The sequence below is a fragment of the Diabrotica undecimpunctata genome, chromosome 4 (assembly GCF_040954645.1).
Source record: "Diabrotica undecimpunctata isolate CICGRU chromosome 4, icDiaUnde3, whole genome shotgun sequence".
Taxonomy (NCBI): Eukaryota; Metazoa; Arthropoda; class Insecta; order Coleoptera; family Chrysomelidae; genus Diabrotica; species Diabrotica undecimpunctata.
This window is the reverse complement of record NC_092806.1, coordinates 38,350,983-38,366,837: the sequence shown is the minus strand read 5'-3', so window position 1 is coordinate 38,366,837 and position 15,855 is coordinate 38,350,983. Positions and strand designations below refer to the sequence as shown.

The 15,855-nt window shown below is 33.3% G+C and overlaps 1 protein-coding gene across 1 annotated transcript in view; it reads right to left on the bottom strand.

Moving 5' to 3' along the window:
- Positions 1–15,855, bottom strand: part of LOC140439451 (uncharacterized) — a 68,850-nt gene that overhangs the window by 36,184 nt on the left and 16,811 nt on the right. The window contains exon 2 of the mRNA XM_072529364.1: positions 5,180–5,476. Coding sequence (XP_072385465.1) covers positions 5,180–5,476 — 297 coding nt within the window. The remainder of the gene's footprint in view (positions 1–5,179; positions 5,477–15,855) is intronic.

Genomic DNA, 15,855 nt, shown 5'->3' with positions numbered 1-15,855 from the left:
GAAGTGATGACGTAGATTTTATTGACATCTGTCAGTTTCACTTTCCAAACAAACCTTGTTTAGTGTGGATAATTTGTATTTTTCGTTATTTTTTCATTTTTTTTAAAGAATCTTTCCGCTTTTTGCAATATCTAAGTATTCTAATAGTTACTACAACAATTTTACAAGGTTGTGTAAATAATAAAGCATGTTGTTTTATGAAAATAGCAATAAAATGCATGTATCAATAAAGTAAGGTTAGAATATCTTTAATTTAAATTTTTAAACTATATTTCATAGAAATAGAACAGTGAATCATGATGGTATTATCGTAAAAACACTATACTTAAAAAAAGCAGCAGAGGAAGCAAAGTGTTAACTTTACAGAATTTAAAAAGTCTTAAGATTGGGCATTTCAACTTTTGTTTGGAAAGTAATTGACAGTTGTGACGTCACACTTCCACTGTCCATTGGTGTCATTGTGGATGATTCTTCTTCAAATTCTTGGAACTTTTTGACTAATTTAAATATTTTCATGATATTATTGTAGGTTTCACCAGAACAATTAAACAACACAGCAGCGCATTTGAGCCCTGCTTTTGGGCAACTACACATTACTTTCACAGTTTTCCTTGCATATACCGAAAATTAAGTTCGGGGGTACTTGAGTTTTAAAAGTTTTGATTGGTATCCAAATTTTTTCCAGTCTTAACCTTCAGGATTGAAGATCAAAATTTAAGTTGTAGATCGTTTAAGCTGCTAATGTTGTGTCGCATCCTAAAAAATCATGGAAAAACAGAAAATTCTCTGCAATGACGTCGCCTTATATAAAACTTAGAGGACAGTATAATTGATGCGACTTTGATAGCCTTTTGAACGTTGAAAAAAATGAACACTTTGGACAAACAACAATGGACTGCTTTCTTCCTAGTCCCATGGAGAAGACAAAATGTTGTTACGGTGCTCCTAATAAACTTTATCTCTGTCGATTGGTGCTTTTTTGTGCGATACAAGCGCACGAGGTGACGAAAGTTTTGTGGTAGCGGAAAGGGTCGATAATAAATTAATAATACCATAGAAATGGTAAAAAACTGATAAAATAATTTAAACTGTAATGAATAAAAAATATATAGAATAGAAAACTAACCCTAATGGTTCGTTTTTATCGTATTCTTACGAGTAATCAAGAAACCGGTCAATATCGGTCCGCTATAAAACCCAGAAAATTAATAGGAATATACAAGTTTATAGTGAAAACTATTTTCTGAAAAATCCTTTATAATATTGTTTTCATAATTTTATTGTAAAATTACTAGAAAAAAAGTTATAAGGCACAAAAGAAAATTTGTTCAAAAATTCTTAGTTATTTTTGTTTATAACTTTTTTATTTTTCATTTTACGATAAAAAGTAATAAGAATAAAGTTGTGGACAATTTCATTTTAAGATGTTGAAAATTATTTCCATCAGAAAAAGATATTGTGCTTAAAAATATGTGTTGAAATAACTCGACAAACTATTTAATTTATTGGTTAAATTGTTTTTGTGCTTTTATCTTTGTGGTTGTTTAACCTCTGATATCTTTATCATAAATAGTGACTTCAATCAAAATATATAGTTGCGAAATACCACAATAATAAGTGATTCAATCTTTAACAATTTTGGTTCACATTTATGTGCTGGAATAAGTGTATCTCCTTGTATTTGTGTTTTGTATGTATCTCATGATCTATAATTATATAGTTATTGCAGTCAGTATTTCTATTTTTTATTTTAATTATATATTTATTCACTTAGATAACTTAAAGTTACATGATAAGTAAATGTTTTAATTATTTTAATTAAGAATTATTTCTATTGGCTTCGGAATCTAAGTCCACTGAATATCTTAAATTCTGTAAATTCTAAATTCTAAATTCTTATTTTAACTCTTAACTGGAGACGTGCCGTTTGACAGACTACAGCATAAAGAATTTTTAACACTCTGTACAAACAACTCCGCCCATCGGCACATCACTTCATATATTCTTTATATTATTCGTTGACTATTAGTGACCTGACTTAGGTAAAGAAATACGCATATTTGGAAAAGTTATATATAACCGAAAAAGAGTTTTACTTAGTCTGTTAGACGGCACGTCTCGGTTCAGGTTACATTTTGTTTCATTGAAAACGTCGCGTATTTGTTACAATCATGGCCGGTCCATCAAAAAAAATCCGTTTTACCGATACTGATTTTGAAGATACAGCTTTGAAGTGATTTGACGAATTAGATAGTGACGCTAGTGATGTTGATCAAGTACAAGATGATGTTTATTTGGAATCTGACAGCATATAAATAGTATCTGATAGCGTAAATGCATACATACTGCACCAAAGTTACAAAAACAATTCTAAAATACAAGAAAAATCTGCTTTTGCTAAAATATTAGCAAAACAATTAGTAGCAGATCATATGAAGCGAAGAATGGGTAATTTTCACGTACCGCGGCTAATTCGTGCTAGTATAGCGAGTATTCTTGGAATTCCTGAGAATAACCAAGTAGATGATAACGAGCCATTAGTACTAGAGAAGCGAAATTTTGTGCCCTCGCAAGAAGAACCGTATGACAAAATACCTTTGTGGCCGATGTAGAAAACCTGTGTGTCTTCAGTGTACGAAACCAATTTGTACCGATTGTATGTAACTTTTACAGTTGCTGGACATTTTTTTCAACATCAAAATAATTTCGCGAGTTAATTTTTACGTAATCCAGTATGTGTTAGTGCCTTTCATATAAAAAACTTACTTGATGTATATTTATTTTTTCACTGTAATAAATAGTAAAAAATGTGACTGTCACGAACTGTAAATGATTAGCTGTTAAAAAGTCGTAGTTATTTTTTATACTCTAACAATATTTTGAGTTTCTTCACTGTGTTCAATTGCAAATACAAACAGCTTTTAGAGTACTATTAAATATATTAAAAAAGTTTGTAAGTTTAGTTCTTATCCCCTCTCCTACATTGTAGTCTGTCAGACGGCATGTCTCTCTGTGTGTATTAAAATAGGGTCTCTCCATTAAGGGTTAATTGAGGACGTCCTCCAGGACGTCTTAATTGTGGACGTCCGATAAGATGATCGGACGACATAACACACCCAGCACAACTGGATTCAGGGTGCTCAAGATCTGGATTCAAAACGGTTAATGATAACGATGATGATTTAAATTAGGATTCTTTGTATGCCAAGAAATAAATCTTAGCCATAAGAATTGTATTTCGCTTATACTCTAGTTACTTATTCTTCATCTTAATGTGTTATCTATACTGAAAAAAGCAGTCATAACAGCCAAATGTACTCTCTTCTAAGATGTTCTTATGAATCCTTTAAAGTTAGGTATTACTCATGTCGTAAAGTTAAAAAATCAGGACAACTTCTTTCTGATTAAGTCACGGTTTCTCTCAAACCATTTGCTATTAAGTTTGAAATGAAAAATTTGTAGTAGCGTAAGGTAAAGGTTACCAGAAAACTTTGCAACAAACAAATTTAGTTTGAATACAAAACAATACAATAAGGGGAAGCAAAACGGAGATTCAAAAGAACTAAAAGATCTAAACAAATAAATTTCAAGAGCTGTCAAAAACAACAAAAAATTACAAAGAAAATATAATAAACCATTGAGAAAAAAAAGGTATGAAAGTTAACTAAAGGAAGTTAAGAGAGGAAAAAAGATTTTACATAAAAGACAAACATAGAAACGAAACAACTAACAAAAAAAGATGACTAGAAATCACAAAACAATTTTATAAAGAATTATAGAGTAACCATCCACAATAACCCGAGAATAATCCACCACAAACCAAAAGGAGTAAAGCAGTAAATCTAGGCTCTAAAGAAATACCGGATATAACAACTGAAAAAGTAAAAAACGTTCTTAAAGAAATGGAGAACAATAAATCTCACAGAGAAGACCAAATTGTGATACAAGCAGTCAAAATGGGGGTAAAATACTACTACAAGAAATAGTGTCCTTATTCAATCTATGCTTAGAAAATAGAATAACCTCAAGTTTATGTAATAATACAATTACCATTCTAATCCACAAGAAAGAGATATAACAAATTTTGACAAATATAGGCCAATTTCTAGTCTTTCAGATCGTTAACGACTATTCACTAAAATCATAACCAAACTTCTGGACCTCATATTAGACTTTTATCAACCTCAGGAACAGGCTGATTTTAGAAATGGATTCCGGACAAACAATCATTTAAAAAAATTAATAAAGAGATCAGAGGAATATAGCTGCTGAGTAAAGCAATAGCTGAAAAACAACCTTTTAAATGTACCTATAATTATGCTAAATATTATCTTGCTTGAAAATTGTCCCTGGATTAGGTCCAATGCCGATACCACTTAAAAAACGGGCCTTCATACTCTACCTCATAAGGGTCTTCATAAGTGAATTCATTACTTGGGGTTAATATGTCACGAGAAAGAGTCAGATCATTACAAATGACGTCCTTGCAGAAAAAATAAAGTAGAGCTAAAGCTAAAAAACTTCTTCTAACGATGCCTATTTTCTAGTAATGACCACATTAACCCATCTTATTCAAGTCACTGTTGTTGAGTACAGATGTTTTAGGATATCGTCTTATATGTGATACTTTGTTAAATGCCTTTTAGAAATTGATGAAACATGTATATACATCGTAGTTGACAACCTTGACTCTCTATATTAGAACTTACAAACTAAAAGTGCTTTCCTCGTTCCGATTCCTGCTCTGAATCCAAATTGAACTTCACTTAGGTGTTCTTCTAATTTACTGTATATGTGCGAGTGAATGATAATAAGAAGTACTTTAAGTACATGGCTCATCAAACCAATTAATTCATGTTTTTCTCATTTTCTAGAGTTGGTTTTTTGGAAAGTGGAATAAATATTGATAAAAATCTAATATAAACTTGCTTGCGTACCTTCCAGACACCAAAAGAGATTGCACTGGAAATGAGCACGCTGTATTGGAAGTCCTATAATTAAATTTATCGTACATGTGTTTGCTTGTATGTTCCGATACTAGCGAATTATGAGCCTACCAAATTCTATAATTGGAATATACACCTTTTGTAGGCGGATAATGTGTAGACACTATACGAAATAATTAAAGAGCATAAATATTTTACATTTAAGAGAAGATAAGTTCTAAAATTTAACTTACCACTATCTTTTACCAGATACACTCCCGATTCTCTTCTGTAGCCTAAGTGGTCCTTAATCACGAACAACCAATAATAAATCACATCACCTCTCTTTAACTTAGTCTGCCTATCTTCGAAGATCCATCTGCCGCGTTTACTTTGAACAACGTCCTGAGAGAATTGTCCAGCTTCTAAACCATTCATGGGTACATTGAGATTACCGTGAAACGCAAACAGTTGAATACCTTCTTCTTGAGGAATGCTCACACGGAATCCTTTCGGAAGCACCTTAAACCGCGGTTTCGGCACCTCGTAGTCTGTTGAAAAGACGGAAACACATTGAATGAAAAATACTAACGCTAATAGCTGCATAATTATGTACAACTTGTTCTGTAAGAGTGTCTGTACTACGGTTGTGGCGTTAAATTTTGTTTTATAATTACTATAATCTCAGTCACAATTTGCCAGTTGGTACATATTTGCAGTTATTGCGTCCAAGGTTAGATGATGAGAAAATAAAAATCACAACTAAACCTCTACATTGATATTTTATGTGAGGCAATCTGCTTTTGATACGTTAATGTTAGACGGTTCTTTAACCTTAGAGTTTAATAACAAAGGTCATTTGATTGATTAAATCTGTAAATATTGTTTATTTAATTACGCTCAGCTTACTAGAAGAGTACTAGGAAAAACCAATACACTAAATCTTATATAAAAAAGTAAGGTGTATTGCTAGTTTATTGTGTCTTAAATAAATATTCTTACTAATTAAATACAAATTAATATGTTAATTATGTATGTATATATACAGTTAAGTGGAATAAATTGTTTTAAGCAATTCAAAAACGACTTTTCTAATAAAAGTATAGATAAATCCATACAAAACAAAATAATATCAGATTATATCGAAATAATATATTTTTCTTCTTCTTTCTTTTATTTTGATATGCATATATTCATTTAAAGTCGGTTTTAGACTCCATTTATGTTGTATGATTACCATTTTCTTGGATGTCGTATTTTTTTTATTTTTCTATCGGTCTTTTTCACTGATTATTATCTGGCATTTTTTCTATATATTGTGTCCACTCTATTTTGCTTCTTCCGCTTCATCCCTTTTGTCTTCTCTTCCACATCTCTATCCAATATTCTTAGTTCTTTTTATGTCTCTGTGTTGTGTTTATGATTCTAAGTGTATTCTAATATATCTAACTATCCATATTCTGGTGCTTGCATATATTCTAGTTTCCTTTTTCTTCTTCTTTAAGTGCCATCTCCGCGGCGGAGGTCGGCAATCATCATAGCTATTCGGACTTTTGAGACGGCTGCTCTGAAAAGTTCATTTGATATACATCCATACCACTCTCTCAGGTTGCGCAGCCATGACATTCTACGCCTCTCTATGCTTCTCTTTCCTTGGATCTTTCCCTGCATAATCAGTTGGAGCAAGGTGTATTTCTCTCCACGTGTAATATGTCCGAGATATTCCATTTTTCTTGTTTTTATTGAGTTTAAAATTTCCATTTCTTTGTTCATCCTTCCCAGAACCTCTTTGTTTGTGACGTGTTCTGTCCATGATATTTTCAGAATTCTTCTGTACACCCACAGCTCAAATGATTCCAGTTTTTTCATTGATGTCGCATTCAAGGTTCAGGATTCCATATCATAAAATAAAGTCGAAAAAACATAGCACCTCGCCAACCTAACTCTTAGTTCCAGTTTTAAATCCCTGGTACATAGAACTCTTCTCATTTTGTTGAAATTTGCTCTAGCCTTTTCTATTCTTATTTTTATCTCCTGATTGTAATCATTTGTGGAGTTAATCATTGTTCCCAGGTATGCATATTTGTCCACTTGTTCGACGTTGGTTTCGTTTATTAGAAGATTCTCGTTATTTCTTTGAGTTTTCGATATTCTCATAAATTTCGTCTTCTTGACATTCATTCTTAGACCATACTCTTTTCCATACTCTGCTATTCTGGTCACCAGTCTCTGAAGATCTTCAATGTTTTCGGCTAAGATCACAGTGTCGTCCGCATATCTAATGTTGTTAATGGGAACTTCATTTACCTTTATTCCAGCTGTTTTACCCTCAAGAGCTTTTTTCAGGACCTCTTCGGAGTAGGCATTGAAAAGAATTGGCGACAATACGCATCCCTGTCTTACTCCACATCTAATTTCAATTTCTTCTGACAGCTGTTCGTTAACACGTACTTTTGCTCGCTGTTTATAGTATAAACTTGATATGATCCTGAGGTCGTTGTAGTCAATCTTCTTTGATTTGAGGATATTCATTAAATGTTTATGTCGTACTTTATCTAATGCTTTATTATAGTCAATAAAACATTCGTATATATCTTGATTGACGTCCAGGCATCTTTGTATTAGTATATTAAGTGAAAAAAGAGCTTCACGTGTTCCTAGGCCTTTGCGAAAACCAAATTGTGTATTATTAACGTTTATGTCCAGTTTGTGATATATTCGGTTATGGATGACTTTAAGTAGTAACTTTATCGTATGAGACGTTAAGCTAATGGTGCGGTAATCGCTGCATTCTCTTGCGTTTTTCTTTTTAGGGAGACAAATAAAAATAGATGTTAACCACTCTTTGGGTAATACGCCTGAACTACAAATTTGGTTCAAGAGTGTAAATGTGCTTCTCATCTAGAATTTTTAGGATTTCTATAGGAAGCATATCAGGTCCAGGGCTTTTCCCGCTCTTCATTGTTTTTAATGCGTGCAATATTTCTTCTTTTGTAATATATGGACCTATTTCTTCTGACGTAAGTTCTATGTGCTCCAGATCTCCTCTTTCATCATCGAACAATTCATCGATATATTCTGCCCATCTTTGTATTTTCTCGTCCGTATGTGCTATAGCAATACCGTGTCTCTCCAGAATTGCACAAGTGGGATTTTGTTTTCTTAGTCCTGCCAGTTCTTTGACTTTCTTGTGTAGGTTAAACAGATCATATTTATTTTGAAGGTCTTCGATCTCTTTGCATTGCTCTTAAAAGTATTTTTCTTTTGCCTGCTTTATCGTCTTTCTAATATCGTGGTTTATCTCTCTGTATTTATTGTTATCCTTGTTTTTAAATTGTAACCGCGTTCCATCATATTGAGTATCTCGTCATTCATCCATTCCTATTTTCTCCTTGAGGAAGTGTTTAGTATTTCTTTACAGGGTTCCAGTAGACAATCTTTTAGTCGATTCCAGTACTCGTCAATATCATTGGTGTTTGTGTTCAATTTGTTGCAGTTCACATGCAGTTCATGTTGGAGGCATTCTTTTACTTTAGGTTCTTTAAGTTTTCTTGTGTCTATTGTAGGGATTCTTTGATGTCTTTTAATATTTTTAAGGGTGAGTGTAATTTTGGCTATAAGTGGATTGTGATCTGAGGCCACGTCCGATCCAGGATATGCTTTCAGGGCTTTAACAGCATTACGGTATCTTTTATTGATCATAATGTAGTCTATCTGGTTCCTTACTACTTTCTCCGATGTATCTGCGGGCGATCGCCATGTATACAGTCGTCTGTTTGGTAACATAAAAAATGTGTTTGTCATAATAAAGTTCTGATCTTGACAGAATTGTAACAGACGGTCCCCTCTCTCTTTTCGATTTCCCAGACCATAGTTTCCTATACACTTTCCGCTTTGTCCCTTTTCAATCTTTGCATTGAGATCACCTAGGACTATCGTGATTTCTCTTGTTTTCGTTATTCTTAGTGCCTCTTCGATATCTCTATAAAATAATTTTACTTCTTCTTCGTCGGCATTCGCCGTAGGAGCATAAACTTGTATCAAATTCAGTTTGGCATGAGATGTCACTAACTTCAGTACCATTACTCTTTCTAAGATAGGGAAATAGCATTCCACCGCTCTATTAGATTTTTTATTAACTATAACTGTCACGCCGTGTCTGTGTTGGTTATTCTCGCTACCGGAATAATATATTGTGGCTTCGTCTGTTGAAAAACAACCTGAGTTGGGCCACCTAGCTTCACTGATACCCAGTACATCGATATTCAACCTGTTCATTTCTTGAATAACATTGTGCATTTTACCAGGCTGAAACATGCTCTGAACATTCCATGTTCCTATTCTAGTGTTGGAAAGTCTTATTTTTTCATCTGCGTTCTTTTTACAAGGAATTCGCTGATTAACGACCTGAGAGTCCTTGTCTTCTTCTCCCCTGCCGGATCTTGGCTTCCGAGGGCCATGATCAGTAACGATGTTTTTAGTTTTTAAAACCATGATGATTAGTTTCTTTTTTAGTTATAAGTTATTTCTTTCTCCATACAGTTTGGTTTCGGTTGCTCCGTTCAATTTATTCACCTCTTATGGTACTACTTTAATTTTTCGTGGTTAGATAATTGTAATCTCAACTATTTTACTCTAATTACCTGCTCAATTAATTTATTATTAACAATCAGTTAACATCTTATAGATCCCTTAATATCACTATTCTTTTTTGCTTTCTTTTTCGTAGAAAGTATCATGTCATGGTTATTTATATAAAATAATCCTTGGCTTAGAATCTACAAAATAGTATGTAGACCCGTAAGCATATATGGATGTGAAATGTGGACCCTCTCAACCACTGATGAAATGATCAGAAAATATTTAGAATTAAAATGAACCACAAGCTGGATAAACTAATGCAGAGCGCAGATATTGTTAAGTCACAAAGACTAGACTGGCTTGGTCATCTAGAAAGAATGCCAGATAATCGAGCTGTAAAAGTAGTCCAGAGATGGAAGCCCGTAAGGAAACAAAACAAGAGGAAGGCCCCGTAAAAGATGGATAGACGATGTGGAGAGGGATCTTAAAATCATGAACATCAGGCACTGGCGAAGAAAAGTATCCGACAGGGCAGAATGGAAGAACATTGTTAAGCAGGCAAAGACCCACAAAGGGTTGTAGCGTCATTAGAAGAAAAATAATTCTTCGTATGTATTACGTTTAAAACTTTTTCTTGATGTCTTTATAAACTATTTCAATATAAACACATATTTTTCTAAACATACAATTAATGCTTTTGTTTAAATAAGCTAGAAAAACTAAGCTTAGAAAAACTTTAGCACAAAGGCATTTTTATTACAAAAATAATACCGAGCCGCACTGTATGACCCACAAGTTAACAAACAGTCTACATATCTACAGATTCAAATGATATCACTATCGCTTTTTGTTTTTTTTTTTTTCGTAGAAAGTACTGTGTGATATTTATTAACATAGAAGAATCCTTGGTATGTATTACGTTAACAATTTTTTCCTATTGTACGGCACGTAAAGCCGTCGGTCCTCCTAGGCTAGTGTGAATTAACACTATTGATGACACTAATTTCTTGAAACAAGGTTAAAAATGCAATTAGCGCTGGAAAAATCCGAAATTACATTAATATTCTATAGAAATATCTATATTTGTTAATGTATTTAGATGTAAGAGACAGAAGCTACGCATTATTTTTGCCAACATATAACCTACTGCTGTTTGTAAAATTTTTCACGAAAAAACTAATAATTCATAATCCTTCTACCATTCCTATATGATATTTATTTTCCTTTGTAAAAATTGTTTTGCGTATATTTGTTTTTATTAGATCAAAATAGATTGTAAGTAATTCTGTCCTGTATAAATATAGTGCTAATGCATATATGGTGCTATTCTCAGAGTGTGACCTGTATAAAGGAGTTTTTATAAATAAGATTCCCGACCTTGCTTCTACTGGAGCACCACAAAAGTGCAACTGTTTGGGAAATTTTTAATGTAAAACGAATATCAAGCATTTATTTTTGAGCACTTTTCTGCAAAAAGTTGTTTAAGTTCTTTCATTGAGTGAATTCAATATTGCAAGAAGTAATATACCATCTATCAAATAATAAATAGATAAAAGAAATATTAATGCTCTTAATATCACCTTCGTCTCTGAAAATAATAATAGAAGTGCTCTGACGGTAAGAATATAAAACCTTATAAATAAATTCTCAAATATTCTAGCTAGGGAATAGTTTATCTAATCTCAAAATTAGTACAGGCCATTTTAAAGATCGGTTATTGATACACTAAGTAAAATAATTCTCCCACTTAGTTTTTGCATCGTCCTACAGCGTCAAAATGAGCCAACAGATTAATAAACGGGTAGGATTTTTATGTTAAATAATTAACTACACTGTACCTACCAGATGACTCTGTGCAGATCTCTAGCATTGTCCATAACCACGAAAATTTCTTTGTAGAGGAGTTCTAACCCTTCTATCCTTTTTGCTTCTATTACGATCAACTTTGCTGTAAATAGCACATGGTATACAGTAAAGGAGCTTTGCGTAGAGCTTGAGGAGAATGTAAGCTTGACATACTGATGCCTCAGTAATATCTCTAACAGTGGCGGTTTCAACAATATTTCTGATGACGAATTGTTTGAACGCCTTACACTTAGAAACGCATCTAGCACAGTTGGTGCTTCTAACCGGCTTTACGTGACCACGATCGTGTTTGAAGCGTCTTCTATTACGCCTCTCATATGTCATGTCATTTTGACACCTTTTCTTGACTGTCAAGCGGATATAAATACCGACCGAAATTTCAATTTTGAATTGAATATACTTTTGAGTATATTTTAATCAAAAGAACGCGGGAATGCTTACTTTTAACCAATCTGCGTTTTCCTAGGTATATTTTTTTGTTTAAACTTAATTATTAAAAAAAAACTTGGTATATCACAAAAAGTTTAATATCTATAAAAGCACATATCCATAATAATGATTACCAACCCTGTCCAGTTTGTTGCGTAATTTCAACATTTAATTATAATGCAGGCACGACTTGGAGTGGAAAAACTGAAACCACTGAATATTTTATAAAAGTAGAATTAAATGTCTATTATACTGTAGTATATTACGAGTTATTTAAGAATAAACAGTTGTGTATTATTCATCTAATAAATCACAGGAAGGACGCTAGCTTTTTCTGAACAAAATATGTAAATATCCAATATGAAAGTAGATGATGAATAAATGTGTTTGGATCTTTGTAAAACTTTTTTTATACAATCAGTAATAAAACTATGTCGATAAAAACTATGTACATTTGCTTTGCCTGTTTGTACCGCGTCCCGCTTTGATATATTTTAATCTTCTGTTAACTTTTGGTCGAAGGTACAAAACTTTTTTGGTAGTTGCCTAAATTACAATGACAATATTTTTTTTACTGCAAGATACGAAGACTGTAGACGGAGTATTAAAGATGGTTCAATATACCTTTTTACCAGTTTCTCCAAATGCACTAAACATTTCACAATAAACTGAGATGTTTCGCAAGGGCTCTTCATTTTTATAACAGAAACATGTGTAAGCACTTTTATAATTAAATATATTTATTTTTATGAGGAATTGTTTTAAGCAACTTTGGATATATAGAATATATTTGTTGCTATAATAGTAGACCAATCACTTGATTTCGTTAACCAATCTTGCCCCCTTAGCAGATAGCTAACTTACAAGAAACTATTCTCTGCGTAGGTGTTATACCCTTAAAGTTTTAATTTATATTACCCTTCGGAATCAAAATCGTTACACACCCAAAGGAAAAAAATTTCCCACTCTAAACTGGTGACCTCTTTCAACAATGAAATATCTGATGAATAGACAGATACAAACATCTCGAAAAAACAACATTATATTTAAATACACTTAGATATACAGCTGAAAACTTTTCATGCCGCTTGGAGGACTTATTTTTATGATTTCCCGATCTTAATGCAGAATACCTAAAATTCAATTAGATTATTGCTTACTGGACTGACAAATACATAAAATTAAAACGAAAATAGCTGAAAAAATTCGTCATCTGCCCTTCTCTTATTGACACATCCAGAATACTATCAGTAACCACAGTGCAAAACAGTAGAAGTAGAAGTGTTGTACAAAAAACGCAAGAAAACACACTCTGAAAAACTCAAGATTGAATACTCCATTCTAATATAAAGAAAAATTAATATTCATTCACTCACTTATATTTTAATCAAATATCTTAGTGTGTATTTTGGTCAAAAATGATAAACTCTGTGAATGTGCACTTGGTATCATACTTCGAGCGATTTGAGACGCTCAAAAATGCCTTAAAATATCATAAATTTTCTAAAATAATAAGTATACAGCAACAATAAGGGGCTCAAATTCAAACATGTAGACATCTTCTTCTTCTTTGTGTGCCGTGCTTGTATTCAATCGTTGGCTATCGTCATATTGACAAGGTGATGAAATGTTTCTTGTAATTTTACATTTCTTGTTTCAAGATATTTAAAATGAATTAAAGGGCAATTGTAACTCGTATAAATTATTATATCGGTAATGCGACTGAAAAAAATGATATTTTACACTCAGGGACAAAAATATCAAATATTTTGGAATTTTTCAACTTTTTTCAGTCAGTATTATTTCAAAATAATTTTAGATTACAAATATTACTCATGTAGTAGATTGATGTTCTTAATTGGTTTGAAGATGATTTTATCATAATATGATAAATGTGAGTCAAATATTGATAGATCGCAGTTTGGCTTTCGGAAAGCACTTGGAACTAGAGAAGCAATTTTCGCTTTCCAGGTGCTTATACAGCGGTGTAGAGACGTTGATAAGGACGTGTATTTGTGCTTTGTGGATTTTAGAAAAGCATTTGACAATGTCAATCATGGACAATTGACAGATATTCTGCGAAAGACAGGTATTGACGACAAGGACATTCGAATTGTGGCAAACCTATACTGGGGTCAAATAGCAAGAGCAAAAATTGGCAACGACTTCACTGAAAGTGTGCAGATCAAAAGAGGTGTCCATCAGGGGTGTATATTATCCCCACTCCTATTCAATATTTATTCCGAAGAAATATTTAACAAATGTATGGAAAATGCAAATGAGGGCATAAAAATAAATGGCGAGTTAACGAACAATATAAGATATGCCGACGACACGGTGATCCTTGCCAGTACCATAGACGAATTACAGCAGGTAATGGAAAGAGTTTATTCAGTTAGTGAGGAATACGGCCTGAGCCTCAACTTCAAGAAGACAAAGTGGATGCTGATAAGCAGGAAGCAACAGCCTGCTCGACAGTTACGGATAAGTAACATACTAATTGACCACGTAGAATCTTATGTGTACCTTGGCACCAACGTAAATGCAAAATGGGAACAGGCCACAGAAATTAAGGCGAGAATAAAACGAGCTAGAGCAGCATTTAGCAATATGAAAAAGCTCCTCATAAGCATGGATTTGTCTCTTTCCCTAAAACTACGTCTAGTTAAATGCTACATTTTTCCGATCTTACTGTATGGTGTGGAGGCCTGGACGCTGACGGAGACGCTCACGAGAAAACTAGAAGCATTCGAAATGTGGGTGTACCGACGCATTATTCGTATATCCTGGACCGAACATGTCATCAACATAGAGGTAATCCAAAGAATCGGAAAGGAGAAAGAAATAGTGAATACAATTAAACAAAGAAAGCTTGAATATCTAGGCCACATATTGAGACACGATAAGTACCGTCTACTGCAATTGATTGTCCAGGGAAAAATAGACAGTAAGCGAAGGCCAGGCAGGAGAAGACGTGGCTCCAAAATCTGAGGAAGTGGTTCGGGCTCACATCGGTCGAACTATTCAGAAGCGACGCAAACAAGATCAGAATTGCCATGTTAATAGCCAACGTTCGCAACGGACAGGACACTTGAAGAAGAAGAAGAAGAATTGGTTTGAAAGATTTTGACGTTTATTAATTTATTAAGTTTAATTAAATATTGTTTTGATTTAATTAACTTAAACTCACTGTGATGAAAGCCAAGCAGCACAGATTGTAATTTTGTGCGAGGAAGGATATACACAAAACGATGTTACACGACGTCTCAAAAGAAGTCAATCTAGAGTTTCAAATACTTTTAAAAGAAACTACGAGACAGAATATTTTGTACCAAGGCCTGGTCAAGAACGACCAGGTTGCACAACTGCAATTTTTTACCATTTTTGGGTCTTAATTCTACACGAAATCGCTCATTGACATCGATGTAGCTCAGGAATGAGCTACTAAAGGTCAGACAAGTTAATGTGAGTTCCAAAATAGTTAGACGAAGATTAAAAGAAGCAAACTTAAAGCCTGGATGACCTACCAAAATTCCAAATTTTCTCCAAACTCATAAAGCTCGCTGTTTAGAATTTGCAAGAAAACATATTCAGTGGAATATCAACAATTGGAATAATGTTCTTTTCACTGATCAGACCAGAATCCTATTATGAAAGCCAACAGAACAGTTGAAGAACGATTCGCCACCTGCAATCAGACCGTTTATTTTGGGAGTGGTGGCATAATGCTTTGGGGAGATATTAGTTGTGAGGGACGCACCTCACTTGTGGAAGTGATTGGACGGATGACTGGTGACTCTTACGTTCAAAACATCCTGTAAGATAATGTTTTGCCATTTGTATGTTACATTGGATATGACAGAGACATGAATATGCTGCATACGACAAAGAAATCCCGTTACAAATACAATAGAGCTTTTTCGCTTGGTGCACAGGATAAATCAAGAATATGTCCAAAATTTACTTGCAAGCATTCTGAGAAGTATGCTAGCAGTAATAAGAGTTATAGGGGGCAATTTAAATTAGCATTTAAGTTTAGAGTATAATAATCTTA